The following is a 25,409-nucleotide window of genomic DNA, read 5'->3' as shown; positions in this document are numbered from 1 at the left end:
CCCTACTTTCTCCCTCTTGCCCTACTGTCCCCATCTTGCCCTACTGTCTCCCTCTTGCCCTACTGTCCCCATCTTGTCCTACTGTCCCCATCTTGCCCTACTGTCTCCCTCTTGCCCTACTGTCCCCATCTTGCCCTACTGTCCCCATCTTGTCCTACTGTCTCCCTCTTGCCCTACTGTCCCCATCTTGCCCTACTGTCTCCATCTTGCCTACTGTCTCCATCTTGCCCTACTGTATCCATCTTGCCCTACTGTATCCATCTTGCCCTACTGTATCCCTCTTGCCCTACTGTCTCCATCTTGCCCTACTGTCTCCCTCTTGCCCTACTGTCTCCCTCTTGCCCTACTGTCCCCATCTTGCCCTACTGTCCCCATCTTGCCCTACTGTCCCCATCTTGCCCTACTGTATCCATCTTGCCCTACTGTCCCCATCTTGCCCTACTGTATCCATCTTGCCCTACTGTCCCCATCTTGCCCTACTGTATCCATCTTGCCCTACTGTATCCATCTTGTCCTACTGTCTCCCTCTTGCCCTACTGTCTCCATCTTGCCCTACTGTCTCCATCTTGCCCTACTGTCCCCATCTTGCCCTACTGTCCCCATCTTGCCCTACTGTCTCCATCTTGCCCTACTGTCCCCATCTTGCCCTACTGTCCCCATCTTGCCCTACTGTCTCCCTCTTGCCCTACTTTCTCCCTCTTGCCCTACTGTCCCCATCTTGCCCTACTGTCTCCCTCTTGCCCTACTGTCCCCATCTTGTCCTACTGTCTCCATCTTGCCCTACTGTCCCCATCTTGTCCTACTGTCTCCATCTTGTCCTACTGTCTCCATCTTGTCCTACTGTCCCCATCTTGCCCTACTGTATCCATCTTGCCCTACTGTCTCCATCTTGCCCTACTGTCTCCATCTTGCCCTACTGTCTCCATCTTGTTCTACATCTGCTCGTTCGTTGCATTTTAGCCCAGAGTGCATTGATTTTGGGTTAAAAAGCAGAGGATCCGATATCCAGACACTACTTACTTGTTGAATAGGTTTAAGCCAATCCGATAGTGGCGTTTCCTGATGACATCGTTGCTGAAGGCCGGAGAATCCCAGCTGTTGCGCGTCTCCTTGTGATAGGTCTGCTTGCTGAGCGTCTGTTCCCGTAGGCTGTCGCGGGACGACTCGGAGCTGCAGTTGATGGTGTCGTTGGAGTTGGACGTGCTGTTGATACTGTCGTTGTCGCCGTCGGAATAGTCCGATTCCGACTTACTCTGCCGGTTGATGGTGCCGTTAATGATCAATTGGGCGTCTATGGGGCGGGGCCTGTGGCGGGGCTGCTCCTCCTCGCGGGGTAAAATCTTAGTGGGGATATGGGGGATGTGCTTGGGGCTCCCCTGCTGATTGGGGATCCCCCTCTCGTACACATTTTGCCTCTTTACGGACCCTCGTTCCGAGCGGTCGCTGAGATCCACGGAACTGTCGCTGGGCGGCTCGATGGTGAGCAGCGGTAGGTGGTCGATCCGCGACCGGTGGTCCTGGCAGTCCAGAGAGGGGGTGCTCCTACAGCTGGTGTCCGTGTCCAACTTGTCCTCCTTGTGCGTCATGGACCAGTACTCCTGAGAGTTCATAGACCTGAGTCTCAGTTCGGATTCTGTGCTCGGGGTTCTGTCTCCGGACTGGGAGAGAGGGAGAGGAGGGGACAGCTCTTCCTCGTCGATGTACAGAGTCACGTCGCTGTAGGACGCCGTCATTTCGTCCAGTTTCCTGTGGTCGAGATTATGCGCCGCTTTCAGCTGCCCCGAACTGCTGCGCTCCATCTCCCGCCCCCTGATCGGATCGGCCGATTGGCCCTCGTCCGCGTGGAGGCTGCGGCAGTTTAAAGCGTCGTCTATGGACTCCGCCAGGGACTTGACCTGCCGCGAGAAAGCGTCCTCCAGCTCCGTAATGGCGTCCGCAAAGTCACTGGAGGCCGCCGGCGACTTCATGGCCGTTTGCTCGCCGCGGTCTCCGCATTCGGACTGAACCATGCGCCCCATTTTGGGGCCGTCGTTGCTCAGCGACACCTGTTTCCCCTCGAAATACGAGCTGTGGACTTTCTCGGGGCCCTCGAAGGAAAACTGCATCCTCATGTTGGAGAGAACGATGCGCCGCGACATGCGATTCTCCGACATGGAACTTCTCAGCCGCTCAAAGTTCTTGTTCATCTGGTACTGGCGGAACGCGGTCTGGATGGTGCGGGCGGCATGTCTGCTTACGAGACGGCCTCCATATTTGCGCTCCAGCATTTCCACCTGCAGAGACAGAGCAAAGGCACCAATGAGACTGTTCGTTTCTCATAAAGCAAAGAGACATTTCCTGCGGGGGCTCAGGAGTCGGAACTTCTGGCTGCACGGTCAGGCCCGACTCCTGCACCACAGGAAATGGGAAAGGAAAAAGGGAAAAGGGAAAAGGGGGGAAAAGGAAAAGGGGGGAAAAGGAAAAGGGGGAAAGGGAAAAAGGGGGAAAGGGAAAAAGGGGGGGAGGGAAAAAGGGGGGGAGGGAAAAAGGGGGGGCGGGGAAAAAGGGGGGATGGGAAAAAGGGGGAAAGGGAAAAGGGGGAAAGGGAAAAGGGGAAAAAGGGGAAGGGAAAAGGGGGGGAAAAGGAAAAGGGGGGAAAGGGAAAAGGGGGGAAGGGAAAGGGAAAAGGAAAAGGGAAAGGGAAAAGGAAAAGGAAAAGGGAGAAAGGGAAAAAGGGGGGGGAGGGAAAAAGGGGGGAGGGAAAAAGGGGAAAGGGAAAAGGGGAAAGGGAAAAGGGGAAAGGGGGGGAAGAAAAAGGGAAGGGAAAAAGGGGAAAGGGAAAAGGGGAAAGGGGGGAAGGGAAAAGGGGGGAAAGTAAAAGGGGGGAAAAGGAAAAGGGGGGGAAAGGGAAAAGGAAAAGGGGGGAAAAGGGAAAAAGGGGGGGAAAGGGAAAAAGGGGGGGGAGGGAAAAAGGGGGAAAGGGAAAAGGGGGGGGGAAGAAAAAGGGAAAGGAAAAAGGGGGGAAGGGAAAAAGGGGGTCGGGTTAACAAGACACAGAAATGCACCAGGTGCTTCCGGCCCTTTAACCCTTTAGAGCTGAAGCCACTCATACTGTACATACCCCCATAGTGTTCGTACCCCCACACTGTATATACCCCCATATATACGCCCACACTGTACATACCCCCATATATACCCCCACACTGTACGTACTACCTGTCCCTAGGGCAGATTATGGTGCGCTAGAGGAATGGGGCACCCATAGGAGGTAGAGGGGCATCAGGAGACCCCGCCCGGGGGGTACTTACCTGCTTGTCCTGTAGATCTGATGACAACTCATAGCTCTCCGATAACGAGCGCGACCTTTTAATGGCGTCCTCCTCGGCCTGTTTGCGCAATATGGAGGTGGAGTGTTGGAGCTTGGGCCGGCGGGACCTCTGGCCGGGAGTCACTGGGTAAATGCCGTACGGGGGGTGATCGTACTGATCCGGACTCAGCGATGAGCTGTGTGTAATTGCCCCTTGGTGGTAACTGGTGCCGTCTAACGAGCCGCCGCTCTCATTCCCTGGAACGTCCCCCTCAACACTGGGAAAGGAGAGAGAGAGACAGGGGCAAATATAAGACTGCGGCTAAAGGCAAAACATCCTGTGTGGGGTCTCACCCCCCGCTCTTGTTCTACTACAACTCACTGTCCCTGGAGGTTTGGCTCAACACTACTGGGCAACCTTGATACCACCTTGCCTTACTATACACTGTCCCCCAGTTACAGCCCCATCCCATGGTACCCCCTTGCCTTACTATACACACTGTCCCCCAGTTACAACCCCATCCCATGGTACCCCCTTGCCTTACTATACACACTGTCCCCCAGTTACAGCCCCATCCCATGGTACCACCTTGCCTTACTATACACACTGTCCCCCAGTTACAGCCCCATCCCATGGTACCCCCTTGCCTTACTATACACACTGTCCCCCAGTTACAACCCCATCCCATGGTACCCCTTGCCTTACTATACACACTGTCCCCCAGTTACAGCCCCATCCCATGGTACCACCTTGCCTTACTATACACACTGTCCCCCAGTTACAGCCCCATCCCATGGTACCCCCCTTGCCTTACTATACACACTGTCCCCCAGTTACAACCCCATCCCATGGTACCACCTTGCCTTAACTATACACACTGTCCCCCAGTTACAGCCCCATCCCATGGTACCCCCTTGCCTTACTATACACACTGTCGCCCCAGTTACAGCCCCATCCCATGGTACCACCTTGCCTTACTATACACACTGTCCCCCAGTTACAGCCCCATCCATGGTACCACCCCTTGCCTTACTATACACACTGTCCCCCAGTTACAGCCCATCCCATGGTACCCCCTTGCCTTACTATACACACTGTCCCCAGTTACAACCCCAGTCCATGGTACCCCCTTGCCTTACTTACACACTGTCCCCAGTTACAACCCCATCCCATGGTACCCCCTTGCCTTACTATACACACCATCCCCAGTTACAGCGCCCATCCCATGGTACCCCCCTTGCCTTACTATACACACCTGTCCCCCAGTTACAGCCCCATCCCATGGTACCCCCCTTGCCTTACTATACACACTGTCCCCCAGTTACAGCCCCATCCCATGGTACCCACCTTGCTACTATACACACTGTCCCCAGTTACAGCCCCATCCCCATGGTACGCCCACCTTGCTTACTATACACACTGTCCCCAGTTTACAGCCCCCATCCCATGGTACCCCCTTGCCTTACTATACACACTGTCCCCCAGTTACAGCCCCATCCCATGGTACCCCCCTTGCCTTACTATACACACTGTCCCCCAGTTACAGCCCCATCCCATGGTACCCCCTTGCCTTACTATACACACTGTCCCCCAGTTACAGCCCCATCCCATGGTACCCCCTTGCCTTACTAACCCTAATACCCCAGCCCCTCTGCAGAGCCCCCTATCCCATAGGACTACACCGCACACACAGACCCCCAGTAACAGTGCAAACTGCCCACATATTTAATAAAAGTCTCCCTCATAAAATTTCCTATATAAAGCTGCCCCCCCCCAGCAAGTGGTTGCGGCCAACACAGCCCCCTGGTTGCAGGGAGGGCGGGTAGAACTCTCAGCCCAGCAGGGAACTCTATAAACATTTCCCAATATGAATCTGCCCCCCCCCCCCGACACTGCGCAATCCCCTGGGCCCCCTGCATAGAGACCCCCATTCATGCCCACAGAGCTGACACCCATCCGGCCTGAGGTTTTGCTGGACCTGGCAGGAGACTCCGATGTGTCTGAGAGATTTCCAGGGAAAACAAAAAGCCAAAGAACTGAGACCCCGGGGGGGGGGGGGGTGCATTTATTTCAAGCAAATTTCTGTGCAATAAACGTCCCACAGCAGCAGCCACTGATTGGCTGGGACCAATTCTGCTCATTAATCTGCTCGTTAATGAGCCCATTTCCCAAGCTTTTGTTTGGGGTGAAAACAGCCGGTTCCCTAATTCTCTTCCCCAGGAGGGGCCGGGGGGGGGCAACAGCTGAACTCCTAAATAGCCGGCCCAAAATATAGGGCACCTAAATATGGCAGCCACGCGGGGAATTCCGGCCTCTGGGAGCAGGGTCACCCACCCCCACCCCACCCAGCTACTCGCCCTTAAAGGGAAAGAACTGTAAGAGGAGTTTTAAGACCCCCCTGGCCCCCCCCCCCCCCCCCATGTGTGTGTGTCTGTGGCACTGCCCCCCTGTCACTAATTCACTTCCTCAATTAGGGGCATGGTTTGTGTCTGCCCATCAACTCCATCTTGCCCTACTGTCCCCATCTTGCCCTACTGTCTCCATCTTGCCCTACTGTCTCCATCTTGCCCTACTGTCCCCATCTTGCCCTACTGTCTCCATCTTGCCCTACTGTCTCCATCTTACCCTACTGTCCCCATCTTGTCCTACTGTCTTCATCTTGCCCTACTGTCTCCATCTTGCCCTACTGTCCCCATCTTGCCCTACTGTCTCCATCTTGCCCTACTGTCTCCATCTTACCCTACTGTCCCCATCTTGTCCTACTGTCTTCATCTTGCCCTACTGTCTCCATCTTACCCTACTGTCCCCATCTTGCCCTACTGTCTCCATCTTGCCCTACTGTCCCCATCTTACCCTACTGTCCCCATCTTGCCCTACTGTCTCCATCTTGCCCTACTGTCTCCATCTTGCCCTACTGTCTCCATCTTGCCCTACTGTCCCCATCTTGCCCTACTGTCCCCATCTTACCCTACTGTCCCCATCTTGCCCTACTGTCCCCATCTTGCCCTACTGTCTCCATCTTGCCCTACTGTCTCCATCTTGCCCTACTGTCTCCATCTTGCCCTACTGTCTCCATCTTGCCCTACTGTCTCCATCTTGCCCTACTGTCTCCATCTTGCCCTCATACCAACAGGTTCCTGTCCGAGGCCAATAGAATTCCCTCACACATTAGGGATCTGGTGCCACAGAACCCCCCTGCACTGCTGATCTGATGGGATTTTCCAGTCACATTAATGTCTGTCATGGAGACTGACCCGATTTGCCCCACACTCAGTGCCCCGGCCGTATCAGCCCCTGGGGGGCAGTTTATTCCTGCGCTGGTGACACTTCCCACCAATTTTCTCATTTACTGTGAAAAATCCCACTGTAGTGTTTATCCCCCCCGCCCGCCCGGACCACAGAATAGTTCCTGCATGAGGTCAGAACACTGCGCCGCGGCCCTGGGGGGGGCTTTATATCACTCTCTGGCACGGGGTGGGGGGCTTATATCACTCTCTGGCATGGGGTGGGGGGCTTATATCGCTTTCAGCATGGGGTGGGGGGCTTATATCGCTCTCAGCATGGGGTGGGGGGGGTTTATATCACTCTCAGCACAGGGTGGGGGGGTTTATATCACTCTCAGAACGGGGTGGGGGGCTTTATATCGCTCTCAGCACAGGGTGGGGGGGGGTTTATATCAAACTATATTCATTTTTCAGACACCGCAATACCGGGGTGTCAGGGTACTCACGTGTGCGGCCGTGATGCGCTGACGGCGCCGGTTCTGCGCATGCGTGGGGGGTATTTAAAGCTATCAAACGCCTCCTCCTGTGTTGTCTGCGGCCTTGCCTGGGAACCTAAGCCTGCCGGATTTACCTTACGACTGATTTTCAATACTGCAGTAATTATTCTCTAATTTATTAGGAAATGGGGTTAACCCCTAATCATTCATGGAAAAAAAAAATACCGTCAAATACCGTGACACCGATATCATTTTGAAAAATACCGTGATATAAATTTTTGGTCATACCGCCCAGCTCTACCAGGATGCACAGAGCAGTACCCCCTGCACCCCCACCCCCTGCCACACCGGATCAGAACCCCCTGAGATGCACAGAGCAGAAGCCCTTTATCTGCAGCACCCCCACCACACCGGATCAGAACCCCCTGAGATGCACAGAGCAGTACCCCCTGCACCCCCACCCCCTGCCACACCGGATCAGAACCCCCTGAGATGCACAGAGCAGTACCCCCTGCACCCCCACCCCCTGCCACACCGGATCAGAACCCCCTGAGATGCACAGAGCAGTACCCCCTGCACCCCCACCCCCTGCCACACCGGATCAGAACCCCCTGAGATGCACAGAGCAGTACCCCCTGCACCCCCACCCCCACCACACCGGATCAGAACCCCCTGAGATGCACAGAGCAGTACCCCTACCTGCAGCACCCCCACCACACCGGATCAGAACCTGCCCAGCATCCCCAGTATAGCAGATCAGAACACACACCCCCACCGGGCAGCACCAGTACCCCTGGAACAGAGAAACAAACAGTACCAAGTCCACTTTAATCTTCCGGCAAAGAAAGGGTGGAGAGCAGAGTTGGTGCCTGTGACAGACCGGGGCCCCTCGCTGCCCCCCTGGGGTTCGTGCTTAAACGCTGAGTAACACTTTCAGCAACATCTGCTTGTGTTTAGCTGTGACTCAGCCCCCCCCACCCGCAGGGGCCCCAAGACTGACAGCGCCCCCTTTCTACACTGGGGATCCTGTTGCTTAGTAACCCAAGATAAATATCCGTCAGTTTGTTTATATACACACCCGGCCCTGTGGCCCCAAAGATTAAGGGCCAAATACACTTGCACCCCGACTGCACAACCCCAGGGGCAGATATTTATACACCACTGGGCCCAATACTTGGTGCCCATAAATAACCTCCATGTCTATTGGGTCAGAACCTGAGGGAATCTGTTCTGACTCTTACAGACCGGGAGTAACGTGTCCCTAATCACTGGGCTCTGACCCACAGGTTCCGCCCAAGGGGCCCTCAGATGGGGCCCAAAGTACCGGCTAAAACAGGCGCAGAATTGGGGAAGGTTCTTATAAACCCAAAACAAACTGCCCCAGAACCAGACACTGAATCCGACGCATTTTGTGCCGGGGGCCACGACTGCGCCTCCCAGGGGCCCGAATCCCGTTGCATTTTCCATTTCAGAACCACAGGAGAGGGATTCTGGGGGGAATGTGGGCCCAGGCGGCACTTTCCACTCGCTGCATAGGGGGGTTCTGTGCCCGACTCACACATTCCATGATCCTGATTTATGGCAAAGACGTTCCGGGGAAATTGCTCACGGAAAATCCAAGTCAGCGCTTGGCAGCGAGTCCGGCCCGGTAACATTTTCCTGCTTCCACAAACCTCAGTGTTGGACGTTTCTCCCCGATTTATTTCCGTGGGAGGGAGGGGCCAATTGCCCCATGGAGAGAGATGGCACCGGGCACAGGGGGGGGCTGTTATCTCCTGTTCCAATCCTGGGGGGGGGGGGGGGGGGCAGTTATTGGCCCACAATATCCGGCACTGCCAGTACCACACGTTTGGGCCCAATGAACTCAGTTCTGCCCTAGAACAGAAGTTTTAGCACAATGGCAGCTTCCAGGTCAGGCTGGGGGGAAAGGGGCCAATTTGTTCTGCAGAACCCCCCCCCCCCAATCATTTACATTAGAAAAGTGGGGCTCCCATTTCTCCTCCAATCATTCAGGGGGAACAAACAAGGGGGCTGCAGCCAATTCAGTGCCCAATGATTCCTTGGTTCCGCCAACGGCTTTGAAATGCAAAGTGCCAGGGAGGTGGCGCCAACAGATCCGGTGATGTCAGGTTCTTTCCCATAATTCCTGCAGCAATTGGACCAAGTTGTACCGAGTGCCAGCACAGCGGGTTCTGCTCTCAGCTTGGCAATGGGCCCTTATGTTTAACCGCTTCATGCCCAAACCGGCAGGGAGGGGGGGACTTGGCATTGGACGGTTTGCAATGGCTGCCGGGACTGGCACTGTAACGGAGAGATGGTTGGCACAAACATGGGGCAACGGGCCAAATACTGCGTGGCACATTAATGAGTGGGGGGCAACTGTGTCTGTGAATAACCAGGCGTGTGTGCGGGGAGACAGGGAGACAGTCAGACAGGGAGAGAGACAGTCAGACAGGGAGAGAGACAGTCAGACAGAGAGAGACAGACCTTGGGGTACACAGGGAATTCTCCACCTTGAGTGGGGTCTCTTCTCTTTCCACTCACTCAGACCCAGTGACATTTGCCAGAGACAGACACAATATTTATACAGCGAGAGGAGGAGGGAGCTGCCCCGCTAGTTGCCGAGAGAGCAGGACGCACGGCGCAGGCCTCACTCCCTGATTGGCCGGATTACTCAGGGCGATGCCGGGGAAACTCCCGATCTTATGGAATAACGGCCGCAGGGAAACCCCATTCAATTCAGTGGCACGGAGCAGTCTCTGGCACTTTAATTGCCCATAATGAGCCCCTTGCCCGGGCACCGGGGTGTACTAAGTGCTGGGGGGCACAGGGCAATATGTCTGTCAGCCCCAGTCCCTTCCCAGAGGCTATTATTCCCCAAACAGCGGGGGCCCCACTGGCAGTGAAATGGTGCCTGTAGTGACGCACAATACGCAACAAAAGTGACGCACAAAACTGCAACTCCCATGATCCCCTTACAGCAAGTGGGAGTTGTATTTTGGTGCATTCAGTGTCCCTCAACCTGCTGGGGGGCATAAAGTGGCATCTTTCAGCTCCTGGGGGGGGGGCACGAGTAAGTAAGACACAAGTTCTATTGGACCCAAGCGGTGTTATGTACTAACGACCGAGGGATTCATTACGGCACTGCCCCGATTTATTTACGTATTGCTACAGATCCAACTGCACCCTCCGGCCGGGGTATTATCTGATTAATGGGGGGAGCCGACTGGGGTTGAACTAGGGGTGTAGTGAGTGCAGCAGGTTCTGTAACAATCGTGGGGCATTTTGTGGGGGGGTTCTATCTGCCCCAGAGACAGCCAGCCATACGCTACCCGGTGCTGGTACTGCCATTGGTTCTGACCAGCCACACACACACGACAGTGAATGTAAATGCACGCTGCAGACTATATGGATTTCTGTGCCGCCATGCAGTTAACATTTCTATTCATAGCTAATTAGCCAGTGGGTGAAGCTTGAAAAGGGGGGGGGGGGGGGGGGTAAGGAGAACCCTCATAGCAAATAATCTGTTCATCCAGACATCCCTCCTGTTATTTTCCCTCATTACCCTCACTGGCAGGAGTTAGATTGTAAGCTCCTCAGGGAAGTGACCCATACATGGCCTGTTACTGTGTATATTTAGATTTCAGGTGATTTTTGCACTGACTGCAAACCAGAAATGCCCCCAGTCATTGCCCCCGGCAGCCAAATGGCATTTGTAGCCCCCCCCCCACCCCCTGCCCCAATGAATGACAACTCCCAGCAATAACTCCCAGCACCCTGCCGGCAATACGTTCCAGCTGCAGATCTCATTCGGTTTGTGCCGCCCCTTTAATGCCGATTATCCCGACATCGTGCCATTTAATACCCTGAACTAAAGGGGAAACAACTGCCCAGCGCCAACTCCCCCCCCCAACTCCCCTGACTCTCTCTATGGGTCTGGGGGGCAGCAGTCCTGCTCTTGTGCCCCAGGGGCTCCTCTCTTTGTACCGGGGGGTTGCATTGAGAAGCACTCTCAACCTTGCACTACGTTGCCATCAGGTTACTATGCTCAGTAACCCTAGCAACCTACCACACAGTCAGGGGTTCGATTGATGGACCAGGAGATAAATGAACAGGAAAGGGGCGGAGGATATTTAAATGCCCCTATTGCCCCTAGCAACCAGGCAGCAAGATCCAGCTCCATTTAACTGAGGTGACATATTGGGAGGTGTTGGGCCCCTGAGTTTTGGGGTCTCGACCTCCCTTATCTCCATCCCTCGGGCCCTAGCCCTGTGCATGTTTCACTCACCCACCCCGTTAGCCCCTCACCAGTAAAAATTTAACCAGCGACCAGTTCTTGAGCCCAAAAATAAAGGAAATAGTTATCGGATTACAAAGGGCCACTGGGAATATTCAGTCTATTTGTGGCCCCGCAGCCTGGTGCCTGGGATTCCTGAGCAACACAAACCCATGCGTCACAGAGCAACGACTCCAACTCCCCCCCCTATAAATACCCACGGCGTCTCCAGCTCCCCCCCCCCTATAAATACCCAAGCGTCTGTACCAGAGCTGCCCTTCTGCCCGACCCACAGAACTTTATCTGCACAGCACCCAGTCCAACATACAGACTGGGCCCCAGCCCCACAGAACCGCTTTTAGATCCACTCAGTGCACCCTGCTATAGTTCCAGGGGTACCCGGGGCACAAATAAGCACTCACCCCAAATCCCCCCCTAACTGGCCTTCAGGCTGGGCCCCCTTAGCCCATAACAAGGTTACAGATATATAGAAACATTGGGGTAACAGTCACCCCGCTATAGTTCCAGGGGTACCCGGGGCACAAATAAGCACTCACCCCAAATCCCCCCCTAACTGGCCTTCAGGCTGGGCCCCCTTAGCCCATAACAAGGTTACAGATATATAGAAACATTGGTGTAACAGTCACCCCGCTATAGTTACAGGGGTACCCAGGGCACAAATAACACTCACCCCAAATCCCCCCCTAACTGGCCTTCAGGCTGGGCCCCCTTAGCCCATAACAAGGTTACAGATATATAGAAACATTGGGGTAACAGTCACCCCGCTATAGTTCCAGGGGTACCCAGGGCACAAATAAGCACTCACCCCAAATCCCCCCCCTAACTGGCCTTCAGGCTGGGCCCCCTTAGCCCATAACAAGGTTACAGATATATAGAAACATTGGTGTAACAGTCACCCCGCTATAGTTACAGGGGTACCCAGGGCACAAATAAGCACTCACCCCAAATCCCCCCCCTAACTGGCCTACAGGCTGGGCCCCCTTAGCCCATAACAAGGTTACAGATATATAGAAACATTGGGGTAACAGTGCTATAGTTCCAGGGGTACCCAGGGCACAAATAAGCCCTCACCCCAAATCCCCCCCTAACTGGCCTTCAGGCTGGGCCCCCTTAGCCCATAACAAGGTTACAGATATATAGAAACATTGGGGTAACAGTCACCCCACTATAGTTCCAGGGGTACCCAGGGCACAAATAAGCACCCCAAATCCCCCCCTAACTGGCCTTCAGGCTGGGCCCCCTTAGCCCATAACAAGGTTACAGATATATAGAAACATTGGGGTAACAGTCACCCCGCTATAGTTCCAGGGGCACCCAAGGCAAAAATAAGCACTCACCCCAAATCCCCCCCTAACTGGCCTTCAGGCTGGGCCCCCTTAGCCCATAACAAGGTTACAGATATATAGAAACATTGGGGTAACAGTCACCCCGCTATAGTTCCAGGGGTACCCAGGGCACAAATAAGCACTCACCCCAAATCCCCCTCTAACTGGCCTTCAGGCTGGGCCCCCTTAGCCCATAACAAGGTTACAGATATATAGAAACATTGGGGTAACAGTCACCCCGCTATAGTTCCAGGGGTACCCAGGGCACAAATAAGCACTCACCCCAAATCCCCCCCTAACTGGCCTTCAGGCTGGGCCCCCTTAGCCCATAACAAGGTTACAGATATATAGAAACATTGGGGTAACAGTCACCCCGCTATAGTTCCCGGGGTACCCGGGGCACAAATAAGCACTCACCCCAAATCTCCCCTTAACTGCGAGTGGGAATTGCCATAGGACGGGGCACAAACAAGCCAATCAGGACCCCCAATAGATCACACACAGTAGATCACCCAGCAGCCTATAGTGAATGCACCCACAGTCTAGACTCCCCTCTATGGGCCCACACACAGTTCAGCCCTCCCCAGGCCCCCCCAGCCCAGTAGGCAGAGCCTGATGCCCCAGACAGTGGCCCTGGGCACTTACCAGCTGTCCGGCTTGAGTTCCAGCAGGGACTGAGTCCTCTCTGAGTGGCACTGGAGGCACCACATGGCTGGGGCTGGGGGAGCGCAGGGAGCTACGTTCTCCCCCCTCTGAGTCGCTCACCATCCCGGCACAGACCCCCCATACTGGGCAGCTCCTGTCCCACCAGCTCAGGCAGGGAGGATGGGACTGAGCTAAACTGGAGAGAGGGGAGGGGCGGGGCCCCGAGCTTCCACTCAGCCCATTGGCTGCTCTCACTCGCTTTGTTTTCCATGGGCAGTAACAGGAAACTGCAGAGCAAAGTGACCAGAGCTGGGGGAGCAGAGCATCATGGGCAGAGAGTGCGGGGCAGAATGGGCTGGGAGTGCGGGGCACAAGGGGGCAGAGCTGGGGGAGCGGAGCATCATGGGCAGGGAGTGCGGGGCAGAATGGGCAGGGAGTGCGGGGCAGAATGGGCAGGGAGTGCGGGGCAGAATGGGCAGGGAGTGCGGGGCACAAGGGGGCAGAGCTGGGGGAGCGGAGCATCATGGGCAGGGAGTGTGGGGCACAAGGGGCAGAGCTGGGGGAGCAGAGCATCATGGGCAGGGGAGTGCGGGGCACAAGGGGCAGAGCTGGGGGAGCGGAGCATCATGGCAGGGAGTGCGGGGCACAAGGGCAGAGCTGGGGGAGCGGAGCATCATGGGCAGGGAGTGCGGGGCACAAGGGGCAGAGCTGGGGGAGCGGAGCATCATGGGCAGGGAGTGCGGGGCACAAGGGGCAGAGCTGGGGGAGCGGAGCATCATGGGCAGGGAGTGCGGGGCACAAGGGGCCAGAGCTGGGGGAGCGGAGCATCATGGGCAGGGAGTGCGGGGCACAAGGGGGCAGAGCTGGGGGAGCGGAGCATCATGGGCAGGGAGTGCGGGGCACAAGGGGCAGAGCTGGGGGAGCGGAGCATCATGGGCAGGGAGTGCGGGGCACAAGGGGCAGAGCTGGGGGAGCGGAGCATCATGGGCAGGGAGTGCGGGGCACAAGGGGCAGAGCTGGGGGAGCAGAGCATCATGGGCAGGGCACAAGGGGCAGAGCTGAGGGAGCGGAGTATCATGGGCAGGGAGTGCGGGGCACAAGGGGCAGAGCAGGGAGTGCGGGCATCATGGGCAGGGAGTGCGGGGCACAAGGGGCAGAGCTGGGGGTGCGGGCATCATGGGCAGGGAGTGCGGGGCACAAGGGGCAGAGCAGGGAGTGCGGGCATCATGGGCAGGGAGTGCGGGGCACAAGGGGCAGAGCTGGGGGAGCAGGGCATCATGGGCAGGGAGTGCGGGGCAGAATGGGCAGGGAGCGCGGGGCACAAGGGGCAGAGCTGGGGGAGCGGAGCATCATGGGCAGGTAGTGCGGGGCAGAATGGGCAGGGAGTGCGGGGAACAAGGGGCAGGGAGTGCGGGGCAGAGCAGGGGTGCGGGGGCATCATGGGCAGGGAGCGCGGGGCACAAGGGGTAGAGCAGCAGGGGGTGTGGGACATCATGGGCAGGGAGTGCGGGGCACAAGGGGCAGAGCAGCAGGGGGTGTGGGGCATCATGGGCAGGGAGTGTGGGGCACAAGGGCAGAGCGGAGCATCATGGGCAGGGAGTGCGGGGCACAAGGGGCAGAGCTGGGGGAGCGGAGCATCATGGGCAGGGAGTGCGGGGCACAAGGGGCAGAGCTGGGGGAGCGGAGCATCATGGGCAGGGAGTGCGGGGCACAAGGGGCAGAGCAGGGAGTGCGGGGCACAAGGGGCAGAGCAGGGAGTGCGGGGCACAAGGGGCAGAGCAGGGAGTGCGGGGCACAAGGGGCAGAGCAGGGAGTGCGGGGCACAAGGGGCAGAGCCACCTACCAGTGACACCCCCCAGCCCCACACTTGGGCAGATTCAGATTCACCCTATTAGCACCGCAGTTTGGCTCCTGCTCACTGGGCTACAAAGGGTTACAGGTACGAGTGGGGGCAAGATGGGGGCAGCAGGGTAACATGAACATGTGAATGTCACATGGGGTGGGGAAGTGGATCTGTCTCAGCTTAAAGGGGAAGCGAGCGCTTAAATATTCTGGGTGCCCTTACAATGTGTTATTGGCACAAATGAAAAGGGGGGGGTGCAGAATGAGGGGCAACAGTGGGTCAGTACTTTATTCTGACAATTTGCTGCTGTCTTTTATATTGTTTTATAATCTGCATTCCCTTCTTTCTGGTACTAAATTGGTAACTAGGGCCTCACTTTCTCTAGCAACCAGATAGCAGGAGGTGAATGGAAGGAAGAAGAGCAGGACAAATAATGAGGGATACAGAAAAAAAGGTAAATAACAATACTGACATGGAGTCTCCCGAACAGTTATGTTCTGGTTTCTTAGGCGCAAAGAACTTAGCAACCACAGTGGAAAAGGCAGCAAAAAACACAAATAAACAGCTAATAACAAGATTGCTGCAGGAACAACATACAGGGCTAAGTTCCCCTTTACTGGCCCAGGGCCAAGGGTTTTGCCACAGGAGATGCCACCAGTAAGTGAGAGGAAGCCTCCTTGGGCCAGTCCTGGGCCTCTGACCTACAGTTGTGTATAGTTACCCTTTAACTGGATTCCAGGGGGGTGTGGCTTCTGACCTACAGTTGTGTATAGTTACGCTTTAACTGGATTCCAGGGGGGTGTGGCTTCTGACCTACAGTTGTGTATAGTTACCCTTTAACTGGATTCCAGGGGGGTGTGGCTTCTGACCTACAGTTGTGTATAGTTACCCTTTAACTGGATTCCAGGGGGGTGTGGCCTCTGACCTACAGTTGTGTATAGTTACCCTTTAACTGGATTCCAGGGGGGTGTGGCCTCTGACCTACAGTTGTGTATAGTTACCCTTTAACTGGATTCCAGGGGGGTGTGGCTTCTGACCTACAGTTGTGTATAGTTACCCTTTAACTGGATTCCAGGGGGGTGTGGCTTCTGACCTACAGTTGTGTATAGTTACCCTTTAACTGGATTCCAGGGGGGTGTGGCTTCTGACCTACAGTTGTGTATAGTTACCCTTTAACTGGATTCCAGGGGGGTGTGGCTTCTGACCTACAGTTGTGTATAGTTACCCTTTAACTGGATTCCAGGGGGGTGTGGCTTCTGACCTACAGTTGTGTATAGTTACCCTTTAACTGGATTCCAGGGGGGTGTGGCCTCTGACCTACAGTTGTGTATAGTTACCCTTTAACTGGATTCCAGGGGGGTGTGGCCTCTGACCTACAGTTGTGTATAGTTACGCTTTAACTGGATTCCAGGGGGGTTGTGGCTTCTGACCTACAGTTGTGTATAGTTACCCTTTAACTGGATTCCAGGGGGGTGTGGCTTCTGACCTACAGTTGTGTATAGTTACCCTTTAACTGGATTCCAGGGGGTGTGGCTTCTGACCTACAGTTGTGTATAGTTACCCTTTAACTGGATTCCAGGGGGGTGTGGCTTCTGACCTACAGTTGTGTATAGTTACCCTTTAACTGGATTCCAGGGGGGTGTGGCTTCTGACCTACAGTTGTGTATAGTTACCCTTTAACTGGATTCCAGGGGGGTGTGGCCTCTGACCTACAGTTGTGTATAGTTACCCTTTAACTGGATTCCAGGGGGGTGTGGCCTCTGACCTACAGTTGTGTATAGTTACCCTTTAACTGGATTCCAGGGGGGTGTGGCCTTTTTTTTACTGATTGTTCTGATTTTGTGATAAATTCAGTGATAATTGCACATCTCTCCCTGTCTTCCTCCCCAACTGTCTCTCGCTCCCCGACTGTCTACCAGGCCAACTGTCTCCCTGACTCTCTGACTGTCTCCCAGGCCAACTGTCTCCCTGACTGTCTCCCTCGCTCCCTGACTGTCTCTGCTGAACAAACAGAGGAAGGAAATGGGGAGGAAGAAGAGAGAAAAGACAGAGGAAGCAGAGGTTCCGGCGGTGCCACAATGTGACGGTACCACGTGCAATAACTGCTGCACCAGTAAAAGTGAATCTGGGTTTGGGGGGGGGGGGGGGGTGCAAAAAGTTCTGGGAGTCAGCGGCATTAATAGATGTTAATTCTCCCCCCCCCCCCCCAGTAACATTTGTTCTGCACAGAGAGCCCCCCACTGAGCCGTCTGTACCCCGGGTAGGAGAGGAACAGTTCTGGAACCTATAGGGTTAACTAGACTTTAATCCAGGTATGGGATCCGTTATCCGGAAAGCTCCTAATTACAGGAAGGCCCCAGACTCCATTCTAAACAAATAATTACAATCTTTCTCTCTGCAATAACACAGCAGCGCCGGTACTGGGTCCAACCAGGACACAGCAAATCCTTATTGGGTTTATTTCATGTTTAAATGATTTTGTAAGCAAAGTACAGGGGTCCAAATTGCAGAATACACCCAGGTCCCAGGCATTCTGGATAACAGGTCCCAAGCATTCTGGATAACAGGTCCCTAACCCGTACAGAAGCTAAAAGTACTAAAACAAATAAAGCCCAATGAGCACTGACAGTTTTACTATTTAGTTCCCCTTTAATGTACCAGGTGCCTCACAGTAACCAATCAGACCGGTTAGGTCTCAGCTATATATACATTCCCATCAGCCCCTCCCCTGTGTAGTTACTCTCAGGTGTAACAGCAGGTAACAGGAGTATCAGGGTATCTACCCCAATATTAGTGGCCATGGGGGGAGGGACCCAGGGGCCACAACACAATGTAACAGGGGGCAGTGCCCATATATGAACGGTTCCTTCTGGTAATAAATTGTATTTGCCCCCCTCTCTCTCACTGTAACCCCAGAGCCTGCCGTCTCGCCACCACCCCCAGGCTGTCTCATGGATAGCGACCCCAGACGCGCCAATAAGATCACTGCCGAAAATGAATAATAAGCATTGCATTAACCCTAGACATGCCAATAAAATCACTGCAGAAAATGGATTCAGGGCATTGCATTAACCCCAGACATGGCAGCAAGATCACTACAGAAAATGGATAATGATCATCACAACCATAAATATGCCAGCAAGATTACTGCAGAAAATGGATGAGCATTGCATTAACCCCAAATATGCCAGTAATTGAAACCATTGGAGACCAGGCTGTCTCACTGATAGTGACCCCTCTCTTACTGTAATCCCAGGCTGTCTCACTGATAGTGACCCCTCTCATACCATAATCCCAGGCTGTCTCACTGATAGTGACCCCTCTCTTACTGTAATCCCAGGCTGTCTCACTGATAGTGACCCCTCTCTTACTGTAATCCCAGGCTGTCTCACTGATAGTGACCCCTCTCTTACTGTAATCCCAGGCTGTCTCACTGATAGTGACCCCTCTCTTACTGTAATCCCTCACAGACAGTGACCCCTGTCTCACTTGAGCTGCTCAGACAGTGAATGTGGCCCCCCAGGCAATACCCACTCCTATCGGATACTGGGATTCAGGGGTACATTGGGGGTGCGGGGCGAGTGCGGGGGGGAAGATGAAACGCAGACATTTCCGGATGCCGTGACCAATCTGCTCCCTAAGACGCCGCTAATTAAAACCCGAGAGGCAATTAATAAATATTGTGGTGGTTAATGAATGGCGGCTCCGCTGGGACTCACAGGAAACACACAGGGGCCCCAGCTGATTGGCTTTCCTGCCGGGGAGACTAACGGCCAATCATAAATATGTAATGTCCCCAGATCTCCCAGCAGCGCCGAGCCGTCATTTGCCCCATTTATATGGGTTCAACATCAGCATTTGGATAGGGGAACCCTGCTGTACTGGAGCCGGGGGCCAACACCCACAGGCAACAGGGGCAACACCAGTATAATGATGTCACTAAGGGGCAGATTTATATTTATGGTCATTTTACCCCAAGGAAAGGTGCAATATTCTAGATAGATGCCCCCAAGCCCCACCCCAAGAGATGCCCCGACGCCGGGAGATGCCCCCAAGCCCCACGCCAGGAGATGCCCATCTATCCCCCAACGCAACACATTGCCGGGGGCTACCGATATCCCATGATGCCCAGAGAACCCTGTGCTGGGTGAGATTCAGTTGCAAACGGGCAGAACAATATCACTTTGTGCCGATCAGCACCGCGGGCGCCGGGCATGCTTGGCATCTGCTGACTGTATCACTTTCCCGGCCAGAGGCAACAGAACTGCAGCGTCTCAGCTGCTCTCCCCATTCACGGCCCCGTATCCCTAGTAACCCCAGTGCCATACGGCCCCGTATCCCTAGTAACCCCAGTGCCATACGGCCCCGTATCCCTAGTAACCCCAGTGCCATACGGCCCCGTATCCCTAGTAACCCCAGTGCCATACGGCCCCGTATCCCTAGTAACCCCAGTGCCACACGGCCCCGTATCCCTAGTAACCCCAGTGCCACACGGCCCCGTATCCCTAGTAACCCCAGTGCCATACGGCCCCGTATCCCTAGTAACCCCAGTGCCATACGGCCCCGTATCCCTAGTAACCCCAGTGCCATACGGCCCCGTATCCCTAGTAACCCCAGTGCCATACAGCCCCGTATCCCTAGTAACCCCAGTGCCATACAGCCCCGTATCCCTAGTAACCCGGCCATCGGCCCGTGCCAGTAACCCGGCACGCCCCGTATCCCTAGTAACCCAGTGCAATACGGCCCCGTATCCCCTAGTAACCCCAGTGCATACAGCCCCGTATCCCTAGTAACCCCAGTGCAATACAGCCCCGTATCCCTAGTAACCCCAGTGCCATACGGCCCCGTATCTCCTAGTAACCCCAGTGCCATACGGCCCCGTATCCCTAGTAACCCCAGTGCAATACAGCCCCGTATCCCTAGTAACCCGCAGTGCCAATACAGCCCCGTATCCCTATAACCCCAGTGCCATACAGCCCCGTATCCCTAGTAACCCCAGTGCCATACAGCCCCGTATCCCTAGTAACCCCAGTGGCCAACAGCCCCGTATCCCTAGTAACCCCAGTGCCATACAGACCCGTATCCCTAGTAACCCCAGTGCCATACGCCCCGTATCCCTAGTAACCCCAGTGCCATACGGCCCCGTATCCCTAGTAACCCCAGTGCCAATACAGCCCCGTATCCCTAGTAACCCAGTGCCATACAGCCCCGTATCCCTAGTAACCCCAGGTGCCATACGGCCCGTATCCCAGTACCCAGTCCATACGCCCCAGTATCCCTAGTAACACCCAGTGCCATACAGCCCCGTATCCTAGTAACCCAGTGCCATCACCGTCCTCCCGGTATCTCCTAGTAACCCAGTGCCATACAGCCCCGTATCCCTAGTAACCCCAGTGCCATACATCCCCGTATCCCTAGTAACCCCAGTGCAATACAGCCCCGTATCCCTAGTAACCCCAGTGCCATACGGCCCCGTATCCCTAGTAACCCCAGTGCCACACAGCCCCGTATCCCTAGTAACCCCAGTGCCATACGGCCCCGTATCCCTAGTAACCCCAGTGCCACACAGCCCCGTATCCCTAGTAACCCCAGTGCCATACAGCCCCGTATCCCTAGTAACCCCAGTGCCATACATCCCCGTATCCCTAGTAACCCCAGTGCCATACCGGGGCACATGACTGACCTGCTCCTCGTAGTCCCATATCTGCTCCACTTCCCAGGTAAGTATTGGGCACTGCCCCGGCGCCCTGGCTACTGCTCCTAATCACACAATGTGCCACTAATGGGCAAATCCGGCGGCACAGGAGATGCCCAGCTGTGTCATTTCCTGCAGTGCGGGTTGTACTCTGCCCTCTCCTATCCTCGCCGCACAAACCTTTATCTCTCATGGGAGTAAAGTCTCTCCTGCCCGACATTTCTTTACTGGCCAATACATTCCCGTTGTGCTGCTGCCATACCGGCCAGAACCGTACTCTGCGGCTAGGGTGGCCCATCCTGTGGCCCCATTCTGCCCCCCCTCTTGCCCTACTGTTACAGCCCAGTCAGGGGGGGTACTTGGCCGGTGAGCTTACACTGTAATGGAAGGGTCCCCTATTAAAGGGCACATTTGCCCCAGGGTGAGCAGAATTGGGCCGGGGGGGGGTTCTGCTGGGACTTTTCTGTGACACTGAAGCCAAACACTGAATACAGAACAGGAAGAGGAACCCGCAGCTTCTTATTCTTTCCCCTGGATTTCTGAGCAGCGGGCGGCCAACAGGAACTGGCCCCTCACTGTGGGGGCCCCGCGGCCACGGATTAACCCTCACCCTACTGGCATGCAGCACACCCAGGCACAACGTATCCCTGCCCCATACAGAGAGGGAGCTGGGCACCAAGGCTGCGGGCACTTGGGCAGCAGCTAAAGGACAAGTTGAACCTGTGAGAATCACTTCTGGTCGGGGGGGGGGGGGCTGTAATTCATTCTTATACAAAATATGGGGCAATGCCAACTAAATGGAGAAAAGCCTGAGAATAACTTGCCCCTGGTGTTTGCCCTTCCACTGCCGCACTCTGATAATACCCCAACCACAGGCTCCTCCCACCATGGCACCTAAAGGAAGATAAAATCTAATACTCCAGTCCAACCTTAAGCAGACTGTAAGCTCTTGGGATCAGATCTATTTTCTGTTACTGAGATTGGTCTTTGTATCAGATCCTCATTAGCATTATTATCACTTAACCCTTTACGCCCCATGCTGTAAGGCAGTCTCAGGGCCTGGGAACGCAGGAAAGTTACTGTAAGTGGCCAGCCAGCAGCCCACTAGCCATGGGCTACAACTACAACTCTCAGAATTCCCCAATTTCCAAATCTGTGCCCCCCCCCCACCTCCACCTGTGGGCTGAAGTTTACCCTGATCCCCAACACCAAGAGGAGAGGGAAGTAACAGAGAATAGCCAAGTGGCTACTGCAGCCTCCCCCTGTAGGGTTAATCCTGACCCTAAAATCCCAGAGGTGAGCCAAGTGGCTCCTGCAGCTCCTCCCTATAGGGTTAATCCTGACCCTGAGATCCCATAGGGCAGTAGGGGGAATTAGCCCAGTGGCTACTGCAGCCTCCCCCTGTAGGGTTAATCCTCACTCTGAGATCCCATAGGGGAGTAGGGGGAATTAGCCCAGTGGCTACTGTAGGCCCTCCCTATAGGGTTAATCCTCACCCTGAGATCCCATAGGGCAGTAGGGGAAATTAGCCAAGTGGCTACTGTAGGCTCTCCCTATAGGGTTAATCCTCACCCTGAGATCCCATAGGGGAGTAGGGGGAATTAGCCCAGTGGCTACTGTAGGCTCTCCCTGTAGGGTTAATCCTCACCCTGAGATCCCATAGGGCAGTAGGGGGAATTATCCCAGTGGCTACTGCAGGCTCTCCCTATAGGGTTAATCCTCACCCTGAGATCCCATAGGGCAGTAGGGGGAATTAGCCCAGTGGCTACTGCAGCCTCCCCCTGTAGGGTTAATCCTCACTCTGAGATCCCATAGGGGAGTAGGGGGAATTAGCCCAGTGGCTACTGTAGGCTCTCCCTATAGGGTTAATCCTCACCCTGAGATCCCATAGGGCAGTAGGGGGAATTAGCCCAGTGGCTACTGCAGCCTCCCCCTGTAGGGTTAATCCTCACTCTGAGATCCCATAGGGGAGTAGGGGGAATTAGCCCAGTGGCTACTGTAGGCTCTCCCTATAGGGTTAATCCTCACCCTGAGATCCCATAGGGGAGTAGGGGGAATTAGCCCAGTGGCTACTGCAGGCTCTCCCTATAGGGTTAATCCTCACCCTGAGATCCCATAGGGGAGTAGGGGGAATTAGCCAAGTGGCTACTGCAGCCTCCCCCTGTAGGGTTAATCCTCACTCTGAGATCCCATAGGGGAGTAGGGGGAATTAGCCCAGTGGCTACTGTAGGCCCTCCCTATAGGGTTAATCCTGACCCTGAGATCCCATAGGGCAGTAGGGGGAATTAGCCCAGTGGCTACTGCAGGCTCTCCCTATAGGGTTAATCCTGACCCTGAGATCCCATAGGGGAGTAGGGGGAATTAGCCCAGTGGCTACTGTAGGCCCTCCCTAAAGGGTTAATCCTGACCCTGAGATCCCATAGGGGAGTAGGGGGAATTAGCCCAGTGGCTACTGCAGCCTCTCCCTATAGGGTTAATCCTGACCCTGAGATCCCATAGGGGAGTAGGGGGAATTAGCCCAGTGGCTACTGTAGGCTCTCCCTATAGGGTTAATCCTGACCCTGAGATTCCATAGGGGAGTAGGGGGAATTAGCCCAGTGGCTACTGCAGGCTCTCCCTATAGGGTTAATCCTGACCCTGAGATCCCATAGGGGAGTAGGGGGAATTAGCCCAGTGGCTACTGCAGGCTCTCCCTATAGGGTTAATCCTGACCCTGAGATCCCATAGGGCAGTAGGGGGAATTAGCCCAGTGGCTAGTGTAGGCTCTCCCTATAGGGTTAATCCTGACCCTAAGATCCCATAGGGCAGTAGGGGGAATTAGCCCAGTGGCTAGTGTAGGCTCTCCCTATAGGGTTAATCCTGACCCTGAGATCCCATAGGGGAGTAGGGGGAATTAGCCCAGTGGCTAGTGTAGGCTCCCGGTTCCCAGGGCGAGTGTGCGGCTGCTGCTGCAGTCCCCCCCCCCCCGGCCCAGGAGGAGGCGCTGCGGACTCAGAGAGAAGCCGCTGTACCCGGGGCCAGTGCCGCACTCACCCACTCCGGGCTCCGGGGATTCTGGCCTCCCCTCCCTCTCCGCGGCGCAGAGGATGCTCCGTACTGACAGCTTTATCCCCCCGGGGAGGAGGCCGAGCGACGAGGAGCAGCCGGTACCGGATGGGCGGAACCTTACAGCGCTTTCCGGCTGGGCAGATAACGGCCCGTCACTCCGCAACCTCAGCGCAAGGTCAGAAGCCGCTCGGCACTAACCGTCAGGCGCCGGAACCGGCCGGGACCCCGGGGAGCATGTGACTCCGGCACTTCAACCAGCCGCTCCCCCCACCGCTAATGGAATAGCCCAGTTGTACGGGCACCCCCTAGCACCCCCGCTAATGGAATAGCCCAGTTGTACGGGCACCCCCTAGCACCCCCGCTAATGGAATCGCCCGGTTGTACGGGCACCCCCTGGCACCTCCGCTAATGGAACTGCCCAGTTGTACGGGCACCCCCGCTAATGGAATAGCCCAGTAGTACGGGCACCTCCGCAGGGTAGGATCCCTCAGTACGAACCCAAAGGCACCCCTTCTGCCTGCAATGGTACTGCCCGCACTACAGGCACCTTTATTTCTTACAGAGCACAAACTGCCCTACTGACGGCACCTAACTGGGCACATAGCCCTCTGGCTGGGGCAAACTCTGCGCAAAGTAACAACATTACCCCTCCCCGTCTCACACCTGCAGGCTCCGCCCTTACACCTGTACTCATCGCCCTGTTCCGCTATCCCATCCTGGGGGCGGAGACTTGAAGTAAAAACACAATGCATCATGGGATATGTAGTCTTGGAATGCATACCCCTCCCATGATGCACTAAGTGGAAGGGAAGGAATAACATTGGGGCGCTGTATAACGCTTTCATTTAATAAAGGAGTGCAAGCTCCAAAACAGTGCCGGGCCCATCCCCAGGGCAATGTATAAGTACTAGTAATAAACAGTAGGGGCTGAAAGTGCTGCTGGGAAATGGACCGACTAATGTATGAACTGTAACAGTTGCTATGGGACAGGCGTTAGTAACGCTCAGGGAGCATGCTCAGTAGGGGCTGAAAGTGCTGCTGGGAAATGGACCGACTAATGTATGAACTGTAACGGTTGCTATGGGACAGGCGTTAGTAACGCTCAGGGAGCATGCTCAGTAGGGGCTGCTGGGAAATGGACCAACTGTAACGGTTGCTATGGGACAGGCGTTAGTAACGCTCAGGGAGCATGCTCAGTAGGGGCTGCTGGGAAATGGACCAACTAATGTACCAACTGTAATGGTTGCTATGGGACAGGCGTTAGTAACGCTCAGGGAGCATGCTCAGTAGGGGCTGCTGGGAAATGGACCAACTAATGTACCAACTGTAACGGTTGCTATGGGACAGGCGTTAGTAACGCTCAGGGAGCATGCTCAGTAGGGGCTGCTGGGAAATGGACCAACTAATGTACCAACTGTAACGGTTGCTATGGGACAGGCGTTAGTAACGCTCAGGGAGCATGCTCAGTAGGGGCTGCTGGGAAATGGACCAACTAATGTACCAACTGTAATGGTTGCTATGGGACAGGCGTTAGTAACGCTCAGGGAG

At 55.3% G+C, this 25,409-nt stretch overlaps 1 protein-coding gene across 1 annotated transcript in view; it reads right to left on the bottom strand.

Annotated features, from left to right (window-relative positions):
- The window catches only part of iqsec1 (IQ motif and Sec7 domain 1), a gene marked incomplete at its 3' end in the record, with an annotated part of 47,811 nt that extends 23,791 nt beyond the window's left edge, over positions 1–24,020 (bottom strand). Inside the window, 3 exon segments of the mRNA NM_001113832.1 lie at positions 1,021–2,273; positions 3,288–3,564; positions 23,847–24,020. Coding sequence (NP_001107304.1) covers positions 1,021–2,267 — 1,247 coding nt within the window. The 5' untranslated portion in view covers positions 2,268–2,273; positions 3,288–3,564; positions 23,847–24,020.
- Between the last annotated feature and the right edge of the window lie 1,389 nt (positions 24,021–25,409).

This window comes from Xenopus tropicalis, chromosome 4 (genome assembly GCF_000004195.4).
Source record: "Xenopus tropicalis strain Nigerian chromosome 4, UCB_Xtro_10.0, whole genome shotgun sequence".
Taxonomy (NCBI): Eukaryota; Metazoa; Chordata; class Amphibia; order Anura; family Pipidae; genus Xenopus; species Xenopus tropicalis.
The sequence above is the reverse complement of the archived record's forward strand: the minus strand, read 5'-3'. Positions and strand labels throughout refer to the sequence as shown.